This window comes from Gracilinanus agilis, chromosome 3, assembly GCF_016433145.1.
Source record: "Gracilinanus agilis isolate LMUSP501 chromosome 3, AgileGrace, whole genome shotgun sequence".
In the NCBI taxonomy this organism is placed as follows: Eukaryota; Metazoa; Chordata; class Mammalia; order Didelphimorphia; family Didelphidae; genus Gracilinanus; species Gracilinanus agilis.
Genome location: NC_058132.1, coordinates 178,761,045 through 178,781,760, shown reverse-complemented (window position 1 = coordinate 178,781,760; position 20,716 = coordinate 178,761,045). Strand labels below are relative to the sequence as shown.

The 20,716-nt window shown below is 33.4% G+C and overlaps 1 protein-coding gene across 1 annotated transcript in view; it reads right to left on the bottom strand.

The window, feature by feature from the left end:
• CNTN5 (contactin 5) overlaps positions 1–20,716 on the bottom strand; it is a 609,722-nt gene that overhangs the window by 482,023 nt on the left and 106,983 nt on the right. The window contains exon 3 of the mRNA XM_044669004.1: positions 8,848–8,943. Coding sequence (XP_044524939.1) covers positions 8,848–8,943 — 96 coding nt within the window. The remainder of the gene's footprint in view (positions 1–8,847; positions 8,944–20,716) is intronic.

The window sequence follows — 20,716 nt, the reverse complement described above, 5'->3', positions numbered from 1 at the left end:
TGTAGTCCCTATACATATTAGAAAGCCATAGGAACATTTCTGTATCAGTCAAAAGTGTTTCTGGATTAGTGCTCTGGGTTTTCAAAATCTTAGAAAATCTTAGAAAGAATCTATGACTTCCATTTATCTGATCTCATAAGTAGATTTAGAGGGTGTGTCAAGAATGGAATGGAAAAAAAGAGACTCTACTTCTCAAAGCCTTGGGTGACTAAGATTGGAAGAAAACTCTAGATTATCAGTACTATAATGGTTGACATATTAAAATATAAAGGTCTATATGGAAAGGAGAGATCAGTAAAGTCATCACCAATTATTTTTCTTTGAACAGTCTTTTCAAGTGGTGTGACACATATATAATAGAACATATTCTTCTGTTTTAGAAAAACCTCATTTAAACTTGGCAAATCTCTTATTTCTTTTATTTCTTATCACTTCTAAAATACATGTAGAATTAATTTGGATGTGAAAGTGAAGTTAGCTTTGAAAAACTATAGGCTAGACAGCATAGCATAAAATGAAATTACTGCTTTGTTATACTTTTAACTGAACCAATTAAATTATATTTGAGTTAGAAACTAAGGGTGATACTGTAAGTTGACAATACTAACGACCTCTAAAATAAATCAAATAGCTGGAAGATATATTTAGGTTTTCATGATCTCAGTGCTTTGGCTTCACATTCTGAGTATGCTGTATATGTTATTTCAGTAAACTTAATGCTGATATTTCTGTAGAAATAACCCTTATATATTATATTGTATACTCAGATTTTTTGAGATAAGAGATAGGCAAAGGAGTTTCTCAAATAAGGAAATCCATTTAGGCCATCATCTCTTCCACAACTTATATTCTTAATGAGATCTTAGAACACTGAGACGTACATGAGCTTTGCCAGGGTAGTAGTTTCAGAAAAATTGGTTTGAACCACACCCAAAATGCAAAAAATCAGCAGAAACCAAAGGAAATATTAAAATGTGAAAAAGTAAGAGATATATGAGGGAGTGAAGACAGGATGTCTACTGAGACAATGTAATAGTAAAAAGGAATAATTTTTGGAATAAATATTCAACCAATAAACATAACCACAAAGACCATCTATTGAGTAATAGAGGTGCTAAAGTCTGCAACTATTGATTATAGGTCCTTGAAATGGAGTTATTTATTAAATCTTTATTAAGTACCTACTCTGTGCCAGGCATCATGCTAAATGCTGGGTATACAAAAAGAGGTGAAAGACAGTAGTGATAACATACAAAATATGGTCTAAAATAGTTGATAAGTAAAGATTGGACAGAATTGAGTAAACTAATTTTGGCAAACATGAGCTACATTTTTATGTGGTGAAAATTCAATCTTAAATTTGGGAGATTTTACAAAATATACTAATGAACTATGCAAATGGCATAAAATTTCATGACAGCATGATTCCTTAGTCCATAGATGTTCAGGTTAAATCATGTTCTCTGAAATAAAATTTTAAACTTTAAAGTCTGATTAATTAAAAAAAATTAGTCTTGACCATTGAGGCCTATCAATTGGCAAACATTTATTCAGTTTTTACTGGGTGTCAGGAATTGTAGCGGGTTAAGGGGATATAAAATAAAGGTAGTAACAATCTTTGTTGTCACAAGGTTGAAACTAGAGGTTCTAGATTTGAACACCCATTCTGCCACTTTTACTCTATGTGATTCTTAAGCAAAGCTATGTAATCTCTCTTGGCATTGTTTTCCTGAGCTTTTAAATGAGGAGATTGAATGGGCTCTAATATCTTTCTCTATGATATTTATAATAAAGTGAATTCATTTCATCACTATACACTGCAAAGTTTGCAAAATGACTTAAGAACACTATATCATTTAAACTTCAAAAGAATCCTGAGATAGGTTGCACAGGTATTATAGTGTCCTTTTTGCAAATGACTAATATAAGAATTAATTCGTCTATAGTCACAATCCTTCTTAATCTCAAAGATAAGATTAGAACCCAGGTCTTCTGTACGCTATAGAACTTAGGGAGGCAAAGTGGCACAGTAGAAAAAGAGCTGGATTTTACAAGGGAACTGCATTTTATTTTTAGTTCTGCCACTTATTATCTGTGTGATGTTGGTCAAGGGACTTAACCTCTCTTGGTTTTGGTTTCTTCATTTATAAAATTAGTTATTTTATTCTTCAAAAAAAAATCAAACATTTTCTCTGTTAAGTTCCTTTCCTCCTAGTTTGGAAGGCTCTATGAACCTATCCTGCTTAGATCATTATGAATTTTCATAATACATGGAAATAATGTGTAGTACTAGGAGAAGAGGGTAGGATTTGTTAGAAGATCGGTTCAAATAATAATGGCTATATACGAATTGTAAGACTTCAGCCAGGTCACTGAGATTCTGAACTTGTTTACTCATTTGTGAAATGATGGGGTTTGACTAAATTATCAGGAATGCCCCTTCTTGCCCTTAGTGTATGATTACATGACCTTTAAAAATAGAAGAAAACAACCTAAGGAGAAGGTATTATGAACAAAATTTCCCATAGGTAGTATCTATACTGGCAAAAAATTTTAATTGAGTTTTTGAAAACTCACTTAAGAAAGTTTCTTGTTATCATGGCAAAAAATAACCAGTTGATTTCCTGAATTTTCTTTTTCTTTTTTTTCTCTGAATTTTACTTTTCCACAAATAATTTTAATAGAAAGTAGACACAAGTAGAGAAACAAATTATTCCAAATCATATGAAATATTTTTTTACGGAATTCAATTATTCTATATTAACAATAGTTGTTTTTAACATTTTTTTAAAGTCAGGACTCAGTTTTAAACTAGTATAGTACAGTTCACTTTATTGTTTACTCTATGGGGAGATGTCAGGTGTGGGCTATTCTATTCCATTATGCCAATATATGAAAAATGAAAGTCAATAGATACTGACTCCTTTGTTAAAAAGACTATCCATGCTGATATTCTCTAAAAACTCATAAACCAATCTGAATATTGTAACAGATATTCTGAATGCTTTTTTATTATTCATTTTTGCAAATCTCTCCTATTCCAAGTATAACCCTGAATTTCTAAAGTACAAAGAGCTGTTTCTTGGCAACCAAACTCATTTAGGGCAGATGTGCTTAACCATCTAAGAAAGAAAAAAATATTCATTTTCTGGTAGATGAATAACAGCCTCAGTAGCCAATCAAGATTTTTTCATTTACATATGTTGCTGACAGTGCTTGTTATTGACCTCTTGGGAAGCAAACAATGGGATTTAGTGGATCTGTCAATCTCTAGCTTTTGCTTTTCTCAGAGAAAAGTATACATCATTTGAGGAAATGAGAAAATTGAGGTTTTGACTATTTCTGTGTTTTATTTCAAACTTTGAAAATGTATGAATTGACAAACATCATTTCTATACTATTGCTATTGTACGATAATAAATAAAGAATCAAGAAATGCTTTGTTGAATGTGATTAGAAGGAATTCAATTTCAGTGTACAGACAACTATTGAGGAATGAGAATTAGGCACTTTTAATAATACCATAAAATGCTTAGGACAACTTTGCTATTATGTCCTGGAATCAGATATTATGCAGATCTGATCATATACTACTTTAAAAAAAAACTTCTAGATTAAAAGTCCAAATAATTCATTGGTGAGGTAGATCTAGTAGTTCTATCCCCTAACAACAATGTTACAAAGAGGTTTGGAGAAGTTATTGATCTCAAAGTCAGAAAATAAGACCTCACTTGACCAGTAGGAAATCCTAATCAGATTATGAAGCATTCTTTGTTTTAAAAAAGTAAGCTAAAGAGTATTTGGTGTGATGTAATTGAAAGATCTCTGAATTTAAAGTCAAGAGATCTGATGATGGTTGCTATATAATTCAGAGCAAGTCATTGGAGTTCTCTGAGTCTCTCTTTATATATCCATAAAATAGGGATATTCACATTTATACTCTTGTCATAAAGTTGTTGTGAAGAAAACTTTTTAGACACAAAAGTATCATATAAAAGTGTGTTGTGATTGTTATTGTGAAGTTTGTATAGAGCTCTTATTTCTTCTGGATATTTTGATTATTTGCCATCAAACTACCATTCTTTAGCTTGATTTTTCAGTTTTGTTTGCTTTTTTTAAACTTCATAATATTCATTATGTCAAATGATAAGTAAGTCTAAAGTAAAAATGTTCAGAATTGAAAAGTATATAATTTAAATGATTCTAGCATTATCAAATATTAGAGCTAATGGAGAGTCAATTTTAACTACTCTTAACACTTTTATTTTAGTGATAAAGAAGAACATATTTTCTACCAGTATGGCTATTATTTCTTCTAAAAAAAAAGATCTAAAATTAAGGAAATGTTCAAATTTAATAACAATTCTGATGCTCTCTATATCAATGTAAAATTATTTTCTCTGCCAGGTTTCCCAACAATGAAAATGTAAGAGTCCTTTATTATTAAAAAGAAATCCACAAATTAGCATAGTTTATGAGGGAAGACAAATTCTTTATATATTTCCTGAGGATTCAGTTATAAAATGTGCTATTTCCTACCATCTCTAACACCATATTTGTGCCACTGTTAGTTTACATCTAATTCAGGCAAAATGAAGGCAATTTTATATATGTCATAGAAAAAAAGGGTACACATTAGAAAGGTGGTCTTTACATCATGCTATAGTTCTAAGGATAAATGGAAGAAATATAATGAATTCTATAAAAGAACCTATAAAAGGTAATAAAATCAGCTACTTTGGTGAATATAGGTAGAGTAAGATATTTTATATTATTTAATGTAAAAGTCATTTACATATAATCATAATTCAGAGGCCACAAGATTTACATTTTTCTGGATATGCAACCTATCTTCTGTTTGTGGCCATCTTATGGGAAAACAATACCTCATTAAAGCTTACAAATCTGATAATTTTCTGCAATTATTCCTTTTTGAAAGAGTCCTATCACAATCTCTTAGTCCATTTCTATAAGAACTGCTTAGCATGGTTCTTCCTTCTAAATTAGGGACTTTTCCAATAAAGATACTAAGGTAGAATTGGTTTCCATAAAGCACTGACTATACATACAACCAATTCCTGTTTATACTTAAAATTTGCTAAGACTGGAGTCTTAAGAGGTCAAGAAGAAAATCCCAGAAGCTACTCATTAAATATGATAAGTGAACAGAGATAACTGTAGAAGGCAATTAGAAGCTTCATAGAGGAAGAAGTGACATCAGATAGGCATGTGAGGTAGAGGAAGCATTGATAGGATGGATTTGAGAGGCTCTTTTTAAACTGACTGAACAAGGCTATAGAATCAAGTCATGTTTTCCCTAAGGGACTCTAATATGTGGTATCCATACTAGTACTTTAAAGAGATGCATAGAAATGAAAACCTTATCTGTATCATATTTCTCCTACCATGACCAACATCACTGGTATCATCATTGCCAAGTTCCATTGCCATCATTAAGTAGGAGCAGGTTATTTTAGTCTTTAGAATTGTATCTGCCAGTATATAATTAGAATCAATATGAAAATATGTTTCCATTTACAGAATTTTAATTTGTAGATAATGTTTTGGCAATAAAGATTCCTGTAGTATAGTTACCTTCTATAAGCATAATAAAGCTTAATACCTTTAAAAATAAGAATAGCTAGAATAGGGAAAATAGTGAATAAGAATTACTAGAATTGGAATTATAATAAGAATTCAGGGTAGAATAGATTAAAAATTATTAAATAACAGTTAAAGGAATATAGTACCCAGTTAATATCAAATCCTTTGTAGAGAGTAGTCTTTTTAGAAGCCAGCACAAATTATTTTAAACAGCTGATTTCTTTTGGTATTACCAAATGAAATGTTTAGGGAAGACATTTTCTCATTTATCAGCTTGTTAATCTACCAAAATAAAATGAAATATAAATTTGAGAAAGTCATATTTTATTTCTTCCATATTGACCATATGCTATATGTGCTTTATATGATGACTAATTATAAGGATAATTGATAAAGTTTGCCACTGATCACTTAGCATCTAAATTTTGACCTTCAGTGTGTTCTTCATGGACCGTTGCTTTGTCTGTGAATCTTTCAAAAGTATTTACCCAAATGGTTCATGATCAGTAATGTTTGTTTATGAAAAATAAAAAAAATACATTTCTGCCAATTTTCTTTTCATTGTGTTTTTTTCTTCCCAAATCAATCATGGCAATGGTTCCATTTGCTTGCTTTTTTATCCTGATTCCAAAGCAAACATGGCCCAGAGTTTATCTCTACAGTAACCATCCTTTGTAATTTGTCTTCTTTAAGCCAGACCAATGAAAAAGGGATTTTTGTTCCTCTTTCCTTTCACTTCTCACAACAATTTATTCTCAAACATATTTATTAATAGTCCTCAACCCTTTTTGTACCATTTCCTGCTAAGCAGCTATTATGATGGGGAAGTAGATGTCATTCCTACATTGAGTTGACATAATGGATAGAAATGGACAAATTGAAGTTAAGTTTGCACAAGATGAGACTAGTACTCTCCATAACCCAAAAAAGTGTTTTGGATCACAAACTATTTTAGAGGGTTAACCATTAGTCCTCACCCCACCAACTTAGGAATGTAATTTTCCTCAGTGAATATAATGCTGAGGTATACATAAAAAAATATCCTCAGTGCAGGAGAAAATGTCCTCCTAGGAGGAAAGACAGTAATAAAAAAAAAGACCACAGTGGTTATTTAGTTCATTTTGCATCTGAGAAAACTATGGTCCAGGAATATTAAATGACTTGTTCAAAGTCAGACAAGAGGTGCATCAAATTTGAAGCCAGTTCCTTAAACTTCAAATCCATTGACAGGAAATCTTAAACATAATTTGAATTTTGTAAAAAATACAAACTGCCATAATGCTTATCCATCAATTAATATAAAGTGCCTCAAAAGTCCACTAACCATTAAGTGAACTTAAAAATGAACATTAATAAATTTGGTGGAGTTGCACCAAGATTTTTAGGACACCTTAGTATGCTACCATAAAATTCTAGGCTTTTTAAGTTGTTGATAGAATGGAAGCAAAACCATAGGAAAAATGTGCTATGTGAAAAAATTTGCTATTTGTTTATTAATGTTAAGTAAACATTTAAAAATATTTTAAAATTTGAAATATAATTTAGAACTATTCTCTAACCCCCAGAAAAATCTGAAGTAGGTAAGGCCAAAAAAGTTCATTTGAACTTAGAAGTCCGCCCTCTCTCAGTCATTTATACCCACTTCAAAATAATCAAAGTATTAAACTCAAGAGGTTCTAACTTGTGGGCAGAAAAACTTCTATCTCAGTCACATAGTTTAAAGAAGGCTCCTTAGCCAGAAGTCTCTTAATTTCCTACCTGACTACACTCCTTTGAACTGGACTCCACCACGGTCCTGTCTCTCAGGAACCTCATCATCAGGAAATATCTTCCTTTGAGATTGCATCAGCATCCGTAATTACACATCAGTGCTCTCAGTATTCCTTGCCCCTCTGATTAGAACAAAGAACTCCTTCCAAAGCTTCCACTTAAAGTGGAATTGTAGGCCAGCCATTTCTTTCCTTCCTATTTTACTATACTCTTTTGGGCTGGACTCCATCATATTCGTGCTTATCCACTCCTTTTCTGCTTTTCCTTTTGTCTGTTGTCTTCCCCAATTAGACTATGAGCTTGTGGAAAGCAGGCACTATCTTCTTTTTGAATTTCTGTCCCCATAACTTAGCACTGTACCTGGCACACAGCAGGAACTTACTGTATTTATTTAAAGGCTACATCATCAACTTGAAAAAAATTTCATTTCAAAATCTAATTTTAAAAAGTCGACAATAACCCAAACCTATATCAGAAAAGGGTCTGTTATCAAAGAAAGAGAGATTTTAAAGATACATCTTTATATAACTTTTGTTATTTCTGATTTTCAAAATATATCCCAGAGTTGTGCTCCTCTACTGCATGACTAACAATGTTTAAAAGCAATTTTATACTTCATGTTAGTCATAAAGGAAAAGTGACCAGAGTACATGGAAACTGAATGTTCTTTCATTTTTTTCCTCTAGATTTTCTTAATTAGAGATAGATCAATCATAAGCTCATGGGTTTTAGAGAATGTGGATCTTTGATTTCCTCTTTTATGGAAATATGGGTTCCTATGAAACAAGAAGTGCTCTCATAGCTGAACTTAGGGGAACTCATCTCAAACTATAGAACTCCAGCCTAAGAAAAAAGCCATGAATTGCCAAAAGGGTACATGCTTAATGTGCAAATTTATTAAATTTATGTGAAAATTTATTAAAACCACTTATTCCTTAACATGAGTTTTACAAGCAAAAGTCCTAGTACACAGAAAATGAGGCAAGATACTATATTATACAGTTCTAGTGGAAACTTTAAAAAATGGTCTCTTAATGGTCTTGGTTAGACTATAGTAATGAATACTACTAATGTGTCTAGCTTATGCCTTGAAAGAGGATGCACAATGGTATTCAGTAGGCATGCAACTCAACTCTGGCACTCCAAAGAAGTTTTGAAAAGTTTCTCTCCTCTCTCCACATAGCTTCTTCATTAATAAACTTCAGGTAGTATATAAGTCACTGGTGACAACAGAGGCATGACCATGAGAGTCAATAGTTAGAATGGCAATAAAACAATCTTATTGGAATTCAGTCTCTCAATGGCATTTAGAATGAAGGATCTTTAATTACCCCTCTGGTACTCAGAGATGTATCGAGTGCAATACACATATTTCATTTGGGATGTTTCACAGTCAACACACCACACCATTCAAACAAATGAGCATATAGTCAAAGAGAACAGAAGCAATCCATAATGGGAATCCTACTGTACCTGGTGAATGAGGCGGAGGAGAACACATCAGAACAACCCCCTGGCCTTCCCTCACAGAGACTGCACTTCTTGTCCGGCCACTAAAATTTCCCAGATCTGTCAACATAACACAGCATTTAGATGTATGGCAGGAAGGAGCTGAAATTTTATTACTATTATAACTTATACTTCTCCCCCCCAACCACCTTCTCATTATTATGCTGACAATGTCTCTTTTGATTTGTTAATCAGTGATAGAAGGCTCCCCCAAATAAATCTCTACCATCTTATTTTAACTACAAAGGTTTTTAGGTTACATCCAGTTATTTATTACTCCTTGCAGCGAACACATATGTTGTCAGTGGGGAGATATTAAGCAATACACCATTTATAACAGACATTTAATAGCTCTTTTATTTCTTTATATCATTTCCTGTTTATTGATTTTTTTTCTTCCACCAATAAAAGCCATCCATGCATAGTGAGAAGAGAAATAAAGGTGGTGAGGGTTGCCTACTGTCTAACCTGCTGCCTGTGGAGACTCATTATATATGTCGCTGTAGGAATACAGGATATAGTAAGTACACAGTTGGAAATTACTAAATTATAGAGTCCTAGGTGATCTCACTTAATATGAAGAGGATATGAAGTGTTCTTTTCTTCTAAATGTAAGTCAGGAGGTCATGTTGCTTCAGTTCCATGGAAGCTTAAGAATGGGCTGAATTATTTAATGGTACCCATTCATTTTTGATGCAGGTCTGTAGTTCTGGCAGTGTTCCTGCAACAGGAAAAGCCACTTATATTTATAAGAGATTACAACATGAGAGGTCAATTCCCTATCTCTGAAATAGAATGCACTTACCCAATTAGAATGGGTATTTGCTTTAAAAAAGATATTGAGGGGAAAAAAGATAATAATAGGAAAAAATCATTTGTATTTTTATATCTCTTATGTGAAGTCTTCTTATTGCTTCCTCCTTTCCCCTTCCTTGGCCTACACATTAGTGTTAGGCATTTTATAAAAGAAGAGGGAGGTTAAAAAAAGAGATAGTTTGTGTTGGAAATGCATTGGTCACAAGTGTGTCTTTTATGCTTGATATGACCAAATCTCAAAAGAAACTGTAGTGCATTTAGACAGGAGTCCTTAGCACCAAATGCCGAAGGCCAGAGAGCTTGGCCTTGCTCTTGAATCATTGCTTGAATTAATTCCAAAGCTTTTTGCTAAAAATCTCTTATCCCAGATCTTTTGGAATTTCTACACTGATCTACTTTAACAACATAATAGAGTGACTAGATTTTTTCCCCCCTAAAGCAAATTCAAACTGAAAGGAGTTTCATTTTAACTGGAAAGCTGACAGGGTCACCACTGAATAGACTCTAGGATTTGATCTGAAGATCTAGCTGCCCCAAATATCTTCCCTACTAGCTAACCATTAGAATTACTCCTTCAGGGAAAAATGTTTTCATGAACACATTTATACCTATTAACATCCTAGTAGAAGTTAATTTTTTCAGATGATGCAAGGAAATCAAAAGGCACAGCATTCACTTTTATTTCCAATCATATCCTGTACCTTTTTTTTTTTGACTATTAATGGCCAGTTTAGCTAGGTTCTGTATCCTTGGCCTCTTAAGCTGATTAGAAACTTCAGCAATACTACAATTCTAAGAATCAAGATTCTGTTTCTAAGTCCATTATCCAAATTTTGAATTATATCAATAAGAACAGATAAAACTATTAAGCTGAATTTTGAAACAGCTACTGCCTCAATTCAGTTGATCTTAAGTATTGCTGACTATCAAATCAATATGGTTTTATAACACATCAAGTGAATCTGGAAACATAAGTTATTTAAAAATAATTGCCTTTAAATTCTCTTTAATGAAGACTCTGGACTCCTAAAGAGGTATGTACTTGTTGTTTTATAGGTTTAATGGAGCACACACAAGTAGTTATTTAAATATATATTACATTCAATGGGGGCTGGTTGGATAAGAGCTCTCTACTTACGAAAAGGGAGAAAAATACAAGAAATTGGCAATTTCACCTTTTTGAAGACTATACTTTTCTATTTGAGATCTTTTTAAAAAAATTTTTATTGAAATAAGGCAAGAGGGAAAAAATAAGGATCTTAATAACAACAGCAAATCTTTATGAAAGTTTTTTAAGACTTAGAAAGCTTTTTACAGACATTATCTCATTTAGTGGTTAAAACAACCATGTAAGGCAGGTATTATTGATTTATTGTCCCCATTTTGCAGATGAAGAAACTGAAGTTTAGTGAAGGGATTGGCTAATGTCACAGTGTACTTAGGTCTTCCTGACTCTGGAGATCAGCAATCTTTTGAGTACAACTTGCTCCCTCCCTAACATACTGTTTTAAATTGTTTTTAAAAAATACCTATCAAATGCCTGTACGGCCACATCTAAAGGTGATTAATTATCCATTTGTCGATAGTCAAAATCTTATTTAGTCATTTATTGATTAGGCTATAACAGTTATGAATATTTGGCTATAGTTTTAAAGTTTTTAAAGTTTTTCACATATATTATCTCATTTGACCATTAATAGTAACCCTGTGAGCTAAATGCTGTAGGTATTATTATGCTCATTTCACAAAGAAAAATACTGAGTCTCAGAGATGTTGTGACTTGCCCAGTGACTCGTACAAGTGACAAGGATGAGCTTCCAAGCCAGATCTGTCTTAACTGTATTGATAATGTCTTCTCTCCTATACTAAGCTGATTGGAATATAGCAAGGAAAAAGCAAGCACTACCTGGGTTCTGGTGGTAGAAAGATACATCCATAAGTGATTCTGCTCTCCAAGGGCTTATAGTGTAATTGAAAAGGACACATGCAAAGAATTGTGGTATGACAAAGAAGTAATAAGATTTAAAGGGACAGATACGTGGCACAGGGGATAGAGTATTGGGGTGTAAGATTAAAATGCGAAGTTACAGCCAAATTATAAACAAAACATGAGGATACAAAGTGGGGAAGAGATGAAAGGAATTCTGGGGAACATAGTCCTAGGCTACAAAATTCCAACTACACAGGAGCTAGATTAAGGAAGACCTGAGGTCAAATTCTGTCTCAGATACTTTCTAAGCTGTGTGACCCTGGGCAAGTCACTCAATCCTGCTTGTCTCAATTTTCTTATCTGTAAAATAAGCCACAGAAGGAAATGGTATACCACTCTAGTATCTTTGCCACAAAAACCACCAATAGGGTCACAAAGAGACACAACTGAAACAAATGAACAACAAACAATGTGAATGAGCAAAGGAAGAAAATACAATATTATTTAAAAAAAAAACTAGTTGACATTCCATTTCTTCGAGTTAAGGTTGTGATTGTGGATATCTTTGAATGTCAGCATAACCTCTCTTAATAAATTAGTTTATTTTGACCTGAAATGTAATATAATAGTCTGTGGTCCACATGATTTTTTATTCTGATGCTATAAGAACTTTATATTAAATGAAAAGTTGGGAGCATAATCATTATCATTCAAACCTCAGTTAGGAAAAAGTTTTAATGTTTAGACAGAGGTTTGAAGATCTCTATCAAATTTTACTTGTACTTATTTCTAGCTAACTTCTGGTTTTTATGTGGTCGAAGCAAAATCCATGTTATTGGAAATATTTGAATAAGTAAGCAATAAAGTATATTGCAGTGTTTGTTAATAAGTAGTAGGAAGTGAAGTTGGGAACTATATAAAACTTTTCTTGGAACTTCTAGTAGCCCTTGAAAAAGTGAGTAACCTGTGGACACTAGCTGGAGTCTCCTGCTCCAAGATTCCTGTAGAGTTGTGGTCCTTCTTTTTCTTACCTTTCTTTGATACAATTAAGTCTTATTTTCCTTTTGTCTTTTGTGCCTTTCCCTTGTCTTGTGCTTTCTTTCCCACTCAGTTTTTGATGTTTCTAACTCCATCTTCTCTCTTTTCTGGAGCTACAGTAACTCATTCTTTTGGTATAGACCTTCTTAATGCATAGATCAGAAGGATTGAAATCATTCTGACTTCTGACAGAAGTATTCTGATGTAGCAAAGGCAATTATGTTAAAGTAGAATGGAGGGTTATCAATGTAGATTTCTCTTCCATTCTTAAATGAGGTAAAAAGAGTTTTAAAAGTTTTTGAGTGGAAGAATTTCATCAGAAAGGGAAATTAGGATGATGGCTTTAGTAACAGTGAGAATGAGAGGGAAGTTTGAGAGACAAGTGGTAACAAGAATACATGCTTTACAGTATCAGTATTTCAGATGTGGAATGATGAGTTCTTGACTTTGGATAATTGTAGGGAAAGAAAAAAGGAGGAAATAGATCTGAGGAATTTGGGAAAATATAATAATTAGGACTTAACAACTAATTGGTTATAATGCATGAGGTAAAGAGAAGAGCCAACAATGCCTGACTAGTAAATAAAAGCATAAGCTACTTAAAACAGTGTGGATAGCAATTCTATAACTAACCAATGAATCATCTTTAAAGGTCATGAGTAGAAATAAAATCAAAGAAGCAAAGAATCCATAGTCATAAAGGGGAATATAAGTCTAGATTTTAATCATTCAGGTAGTATAGTTGACAGAGAACTATATCTGGAATTAGGAATAACTAAATTAGAATCTTGTCTCAAACACTTACTAGTTTTCTCAACTATAAAATGAAGATTGAGATAGTACCCAATTCAAAATGTTATTGTGATAATCAAAAGAAATGATAGGTGTAAAAATCCTGTGTAAATGCCAATTATTAGTTTCAATTGAAAGTGAGATTCTAATCCTAATGAATCATAAAGATAGAGTAGAATTGGAGTTCATACAAACTACAGGATTGGAGAAGCTACAGAGTAAGATTTCAGTGTAGATACTGAAATGTCTATGTAGGAAGGGAAGAATGAAAAAGCTGTTGTGTTGAAGTTTGTACCTGCTTTAGTGTAAATCTCAAATATTTATAGTGGCTCCAATGAGCAGTTTTCTCTTTCCTTCTAAGGGGATTCTCCTGATTGAGGGTAAGCCTTTTTATACAGAAAAAAATAAATCTTAGGTGAAGATGTGAGAGGAAGTATAGCAGTGATTTCCAAAGTGGGTGCCACCACCCCCTAGTGGGTGCTACAGCGATCCAGGGTGGCGGTGATGGCCACAGGTGCATTTATCTTTCCTATTAATTGCTATTACATTTTTTTAAAAATTAATTTCCAGGGGGCTAAGTAATATTTTTTCTGGAAAGGGGGTGGTAGGCCAAAAAAGTCTGGGAACCACTGGTGTAGAGAGTCAGACTTTAAACCAGAAGCCTGTATTAATGTCCCACTTCTCAAAACATATTACTTGTATGGACCTAGACAAATCATTTGATTTTTTAGTGCTTCAGATAACTATATGTAGTTCTTATAAATTCTGAAAGTCCTTATTCCAATTCCCATTCTCACAGATAAAATAATTAGTCCTAAATCAAGGCCCTGTTTCTCCCTTAAGTTATAGGGGTGCCCCAGAAGAGTTAGGAGTCAGTCAACAAACACTTAAGGGCTACTATGTTGGGAGCCAATCGGAAATATAGGGTCTTTGATAGAGCCTTTTATCTGGATTCCCATCACTACTATGTGCCAATCCATCATCTTACCTTTTCATCTCTAAGCCACTAAAGAGCAGAAAAGGCACAAAATTTCATTGCTAGAGGGGGGTTCTTCATTGTGAGTTTCCTAAGTCAGTGAAAATACAAGTCTAGTCCCTATCTTTTTGGAGAGGTTGGTGTTTTGTGGCAGAAGGATAATCTCTCTCTAAAGGTATTCTTGCTTAAAAGTTCCTTATATTTATTGGAAACATACATGAATATACTTTTAATAAGAAATTTCTTAAATGTCCCCACTATATAACACATCCTGCCTCAAAATGAATGTATAATATGAATATTTCATATTTATCAGGACATTTTAAAATCACTTTATTGTACTATTTTATAATCTTGATGAATTCCCAAGCACTGAGAGCAGTGTATGATACATTTCCAGAAAGCTCAGGTTCAAGGTTTGGTCTAGAAATTATATGAAAATGCAAAAAAGGGAGAAGCCAGGCCTTAGATGTGGCCTGAGACAACAGTGACCTAGGGAAGACTATCAGGACCAAGTAGCACCTATTGTGCTCATAAACAGTACTCTAACAACTTCCTCTTTCGATTGTCTCCCAAACTTTTCTTTCACTTAGAAGTATATTCTCCACTACTCAAAGACAAATGGATGCTTAGTTGGGAATAACCCATTTGTTCATAAAGAAATGCAACGTGAGGCCTAAAAATAAAAACGAATTCTTTCTGGAGAGAGCACTTTTCCTCTCCTTGAAAATAATTTTGGATAAGTGGTCTGCACAGCAAGTCTCTGGATAGTCTTAATCAGGATGACTGATTGCACAAAAACAGTCTTTTTCAGGAGTGAGTTGTTTGAGTGAACACAAAGATGGTTGTTCATTCATTATTAGAAGGAAGAAGCAAGGTTAAAACTGTTCACTACAGAAAGACCCATTTTCTATTAGATCTACTCTTTTCAAATAATTCTGGAATAAGGCGAATCTGAAATGCTTCTCTTGAAGTAACACACACACACACACAAATGATTCATGTTTCCTAATAGGTCCGAAGTCTTAAGATTCGAAGAAGTCTTGGATATAATATCTTACACACCATGGAAAGATGAAGTACCAAGAAGCAATCAAGGTCAAACCAGGATTCAGTTTGTTTGAGGAGTTACCTTAACTTCTCTAAATTTTAAAAATGGTAGGAATAAAGTGATAAGATCATAAATTTAAAGTTGGAAGATACTTTAATCTATTCATTCAACTTAGGCCTAGAGATGTCAGGTGTGTGAACCAGAGTATTATTTGCAGTAAATAGGATTTGAGCCCAAGTCACCCTCTAAATCCAGTGCTTTTCCATCATTTCTTTTTAAATTACCCTTTGTTAATTGATTAATTTATTAATTGATATATAGATATTTGTTTTCATATTGTCTTCCCCATTAGATTGTAAGCTCTTTGGGGGCAGGAACCCTTTTGCTACATTTTTTTGGTATTTCCATTGTTTAACACAATGCCTGAAATATTAATGACATAATTAATAATATAATATTAATAATATAACAATTAATAAATGTTTGATGATTGATTAATATTGTGCTGGCTTTCCATCCATCATGCTAACTCTAACTCAAATAGAGAAATTAGCATAATATTTTTTGTGTTTTTACAATATAGACACAGTTACTGGAAATATCATTAACTTGATTTATCATGTTAGTTACAAAAGAGTAAAGAGGTTTTATTTTTTAAAAGCAATTCATTGTCAAGGACACAAAAGTACTTACACAAAATGAAAGATATATAGCCAATTTTTATATGTATATGAACATGTATGTGCTGTGTGTATGTATGTGTGGTATATATGTATATGTATGTATATATACCCAGTTCTTTAATATACAAATCATCACTTCTTTAGTGATATCAGAATGACAAAATACAATCTCCTAGAGTGTTGGGATTTTTTCATTCTTTGCTTTTATATCTCCAAGACAAAGAATGGTACCTGGACCACAACTGACATTTTACAAATACTTGATTGATTAACTAATAGGTTAATACTTGCAGGAACCTTGATTCCATCTGTATTGGTCTATTTTCCTTCAAAGCAGATGGCAATTTGTCTGAATCCTAAAAAATGGCTTAATGTGTACTGACTTTTTGACTTTTTGTGTATCCCCAATGCAAAACAGTGCTTAGCACATAGAGAGCATTTAATAAATGCTTATCAACTGACTGGCAGGAAAAAAAATGTGGTGACCTATGCTCCAGGGATAAGTACTTTTAGACTTATTGAAGCTGGTCCTCAAATGATAGGCAAAGGGTAAATACCTATGCTAAAAATCATTTTTGTTGCTTAAAAGCACAACATGTGACAATAAGGACATTGATTTGTAGTGTGATGACAGTCTCATCACTTTAGTAGTCATTATTATATGACATTAGTCACATCTCAGAGAGCATAAGTAGGGGCATTGAACAGAAATTATAGAGAATCATATTTAGGTTGGAAGCATGAAAAATTTTTAAGCATTTAGAGCCATGCCGACACAATACAGGCTGCCTTGGGGATTAGTGGTTTTCCTGCACTAAACGTCTTCAAACAGAGGCTGAGTGATTACTTTAGAGTGGTAGAGGATATTCATATTTAGATCTGGGATTTCCTTACCCTTCCTAATGAAGTCTGGCTTGTTTTTAGTTGAATTTCTTATCAGAATCTGTTTCTCTCAATTTTCTATGGAAAGGGACATTCCTGGCAATGCTGGATTTTTCTTTGAACCTATAGAGCAGAGATTCCCAAAGTGGGCGCCACTGCCCCCTGGTGAGTGCTAAAGTGATCCAGGAAGGCGGTGATGGCCACAGGTGCACTTGGGGGTGATGAATAACTGTAAGGGGGTGGCGATAGCATGTGACATGGGGCACTAGGTAATATTTTTTTCTGGAAAGGGCAGTAGGTCAAAAATGTTTGGGAACTACTGCTATAAAATTTTGTATTTAGACAGATGCCCTCTCTCATTAACTATGAGACTAACTAACAGCAAAAGCCCCTGGTAGCTATCCATCCACATAAGAAAATTAGAAATGTTTTACCTGCCCTGAGTTTACCTACATGCTCTAAGTTGCCTAGAAGATCTTCATCAGCATACAGAATTTCATGAGTTCATGATAGGTTCAAGGCAGTGAGGAGATTAAAAAAAAAGGGTGAGATGTTTAATATTTACCTGGAGAAGCAAGATACATTTGGGGTTAATCAGTGCTCTAAGTTATTCTCATTATATTTGTAGATAATACAGAGCTGAAAGGCATAGCTGATATTAACTAATAGAACTAAACTTTATTTTTTTGATTGACAGGCTATACTAATATTCTGAACTAAGTAAAAAAAAAAGCTTACTGGAGGCTAATTTAATAATGCTTTTGGGTAAAAAAAAATCCATTATGATAGTACTATGTTCGAGGTACCTCAAAATTTATATGAGATTCAATCTCAACATATGTCAGTTGTGTAATTTGACAGCCAACAAAGCTAATGCTGTATTTGACTGCATTAATAGAGATACAACATCTTGAACAAAGGAAATTATGGTCACAGCGTATTCTCTTATGGCAAAAAATATATATTCCAAAAATTCTATTCTAGTAAATCATTATATTTTAAGAGAAATATTGATAATTGACATGCATCTGGAGAAGAAAAACAAGACTGAGGAAGATTATAGAAACCATGTAACGACATTGCACCACCAAAAGAACTAAAGATGCTTAGCTTCAATAGAAGATGATTTGGATAGAAAAAATAATCTTAAAATATTTACAGTTTGTCACATGGAAGAGAGATTAGACTTGTTCAATATGTCCCCAGAGATCAAAACTAGAGTGAATATAAAGATACTGGAGCTCAGTATGAGAGAGAACTTTCTGAAAAGTATAGCTAAAAAGGAATGAATTGTATTGTGGGAAGTGAATTACCTGTTGATGGAAATATCCATGCATGGGATAAATTATCACCTTGCCATGGATACTATAGAGAAGACTCATATTAGAGATGAATTTGATTTTAGTTTGCCTCCATGGGTTCTTCCAACTTTTAAGATTTTAATTTGTGTGTATGTGTTTTAATTGGGGATTGAGATATTTTGCATTACTGAAAAATAAAAATAGAAAACATGTTTTCAGCCTCCTTTTCTCTAAAAATGTGGAGTTAACTTTGCAATCAAGAAGAAAAAAATGTCATTTTTTTCTTTAGAAGAGAAATTGTGAATGACAGATGGCCAGAGAAAGGAAGAAGAGATAAGAGAGACAAAGAAAATCTGCAAACATCTATTAAATCCTGGAAAACAGAGAATAACATGCATTAATTTCTGTTATTTATATATAAAAGAATCTGATGAGAACTTACTCATGTTTCCCTGTCAGTAAATAAATGGAGTATATTGCGTATGAACTGAAATTCAACAATGTAAATATAAATCAGAATTTTTTTTAGAATTTAGATCCATTTTGAATTTTAAAATATCTATTCAGATCTTTTTGAATTCAGTTCTATTATTTGTGATAGCAATGGAAATGGAACATGCCTTTTCATAATCTTTGAAAAGAACTTGAAATTATTTAGTCAAATTTCATCATTTTATAGATAGCATAAAGGCCTGGTCAAAGGTCACATTCCTTATTAGTGGCACAACTAGAATGAAAACCTATATTGTGCATCTAAGAAAAGAGTTCTTTTTCAACACTCCTTTTCCTCCTTTACTCTTATCTCATATCTATTGAATCATAATAAAAGTATCTTATTAAAGTAGATTTAGGATTCATGAGAGAGTTCTGGTAAAAACTGTGAAATTGTAGAAATTCAAAATAAAAATTTGGGTATTGTATCTTGTGCTCTTTTATGAAAAAAACAAACTAGTTAATCACCACCATCACTACTCCCAACCTCCTGACTTTAACACTTTCCTTATTTCCTAACTTTGTTTGGATACCCAGAAGCAAATAGGATGCATTATAGATTTAGAGCTTCGGAGACTTTAGAGACCTAGTCCTACTCCCTTATTTTTTTGGTAATGGATTTGAGGCTGATAGAGTTTAAGTGATTTGTCCAGCATCACATATCTAGAAGTGTCTGGGTACACCATCACAGAGGAGATGGATTTTTACCCAAGTAGAGGAAACACCAGACCCACTCTGTTTTAGAATGCCTTAGAGAAGAGGAACAGCAGTATGGGCAGCAATGGATGTGTAGTAGTGTAGTACCATCACTTCAGTAGCAGATCAGGCCATACGGCAAAGTCAGAAACACTTGAAGCCTGCCAACAATCCTTCAAATGAACAGAACAGAAATGCCTCAAAATGAATCCTGGAATGGCAAAACAAATAGAAGGGGAGAAGCAATGCTTTGGTCAGAACAGAGACAGTAAGGATAATTCATTCCACTGAGATTCAAGGAGATTTGCTTTGCTGAACAAGTCTCAGCAAGACTCAGACATGATAGAGCACAAGTAGCAGGAAAAAGAGCATGGCCAGCTCAGTCCAGGCTCAGCAGGGTAAGAGTAGAAATCAAGTAATACCAAACAAGCAGCAGAAGGAAAGTGGCGCCAAGTAGTCCAGATGGAATTGATGCTGGTTGTGACCTGACAAAGGCAATAGTAGGAGGAACTCAACTTAACAAGGTCCAGCCTCATCAGGACTGGGCAGAACCCAACTTGAACCAGTTCAACTGAACAGTTGCAAATTTCTAGAGAGCAGACCAGCCATGCCACCTCTTTAGAGTCCTCAGTTGGCGAGAGAGATAGCTGAGCCAATCCCAGGCACAGAGCAAACAAGGGAGAATCTCTCTCCACTACAGGAATGGAGCTAACCTTCAGGATACAAACAAAATCAAGGGGAAAAATTAACCCTCAAAAGAGCAAAAGACAGAGAAAAAGAGTAGCACTAGATATTTCAACAAGAGAAATGATCAGTGTAAAAGCCCAGACAAGTATCACAATACAAAAATGAAATAAAATGTGAAAGGATGTCAAGACCAAAACAAATCCCTGGAAGAGTTCTAAAAAAGAACAGAAAAATGAATAAGAAGTTTAATACAAAAACTAGAAAAGAGAATGATGGTAAAAGTCAATAACTAAGAACAAAAAATCACTGGAGAACGGTCTCCTAAAAAAAACCAAACAAACAAAATATGATACCTGAAACAGGAAAATAACTCCCTACAAAAGGAAGCACAAAATCTCAAAGAAGAAAATAGCTCTCTAAAAATTAGAATTGGACAAATGGAAGCAAATAAATTACAAGTCAACAGGAAACAATAAAAAAATTCAAATG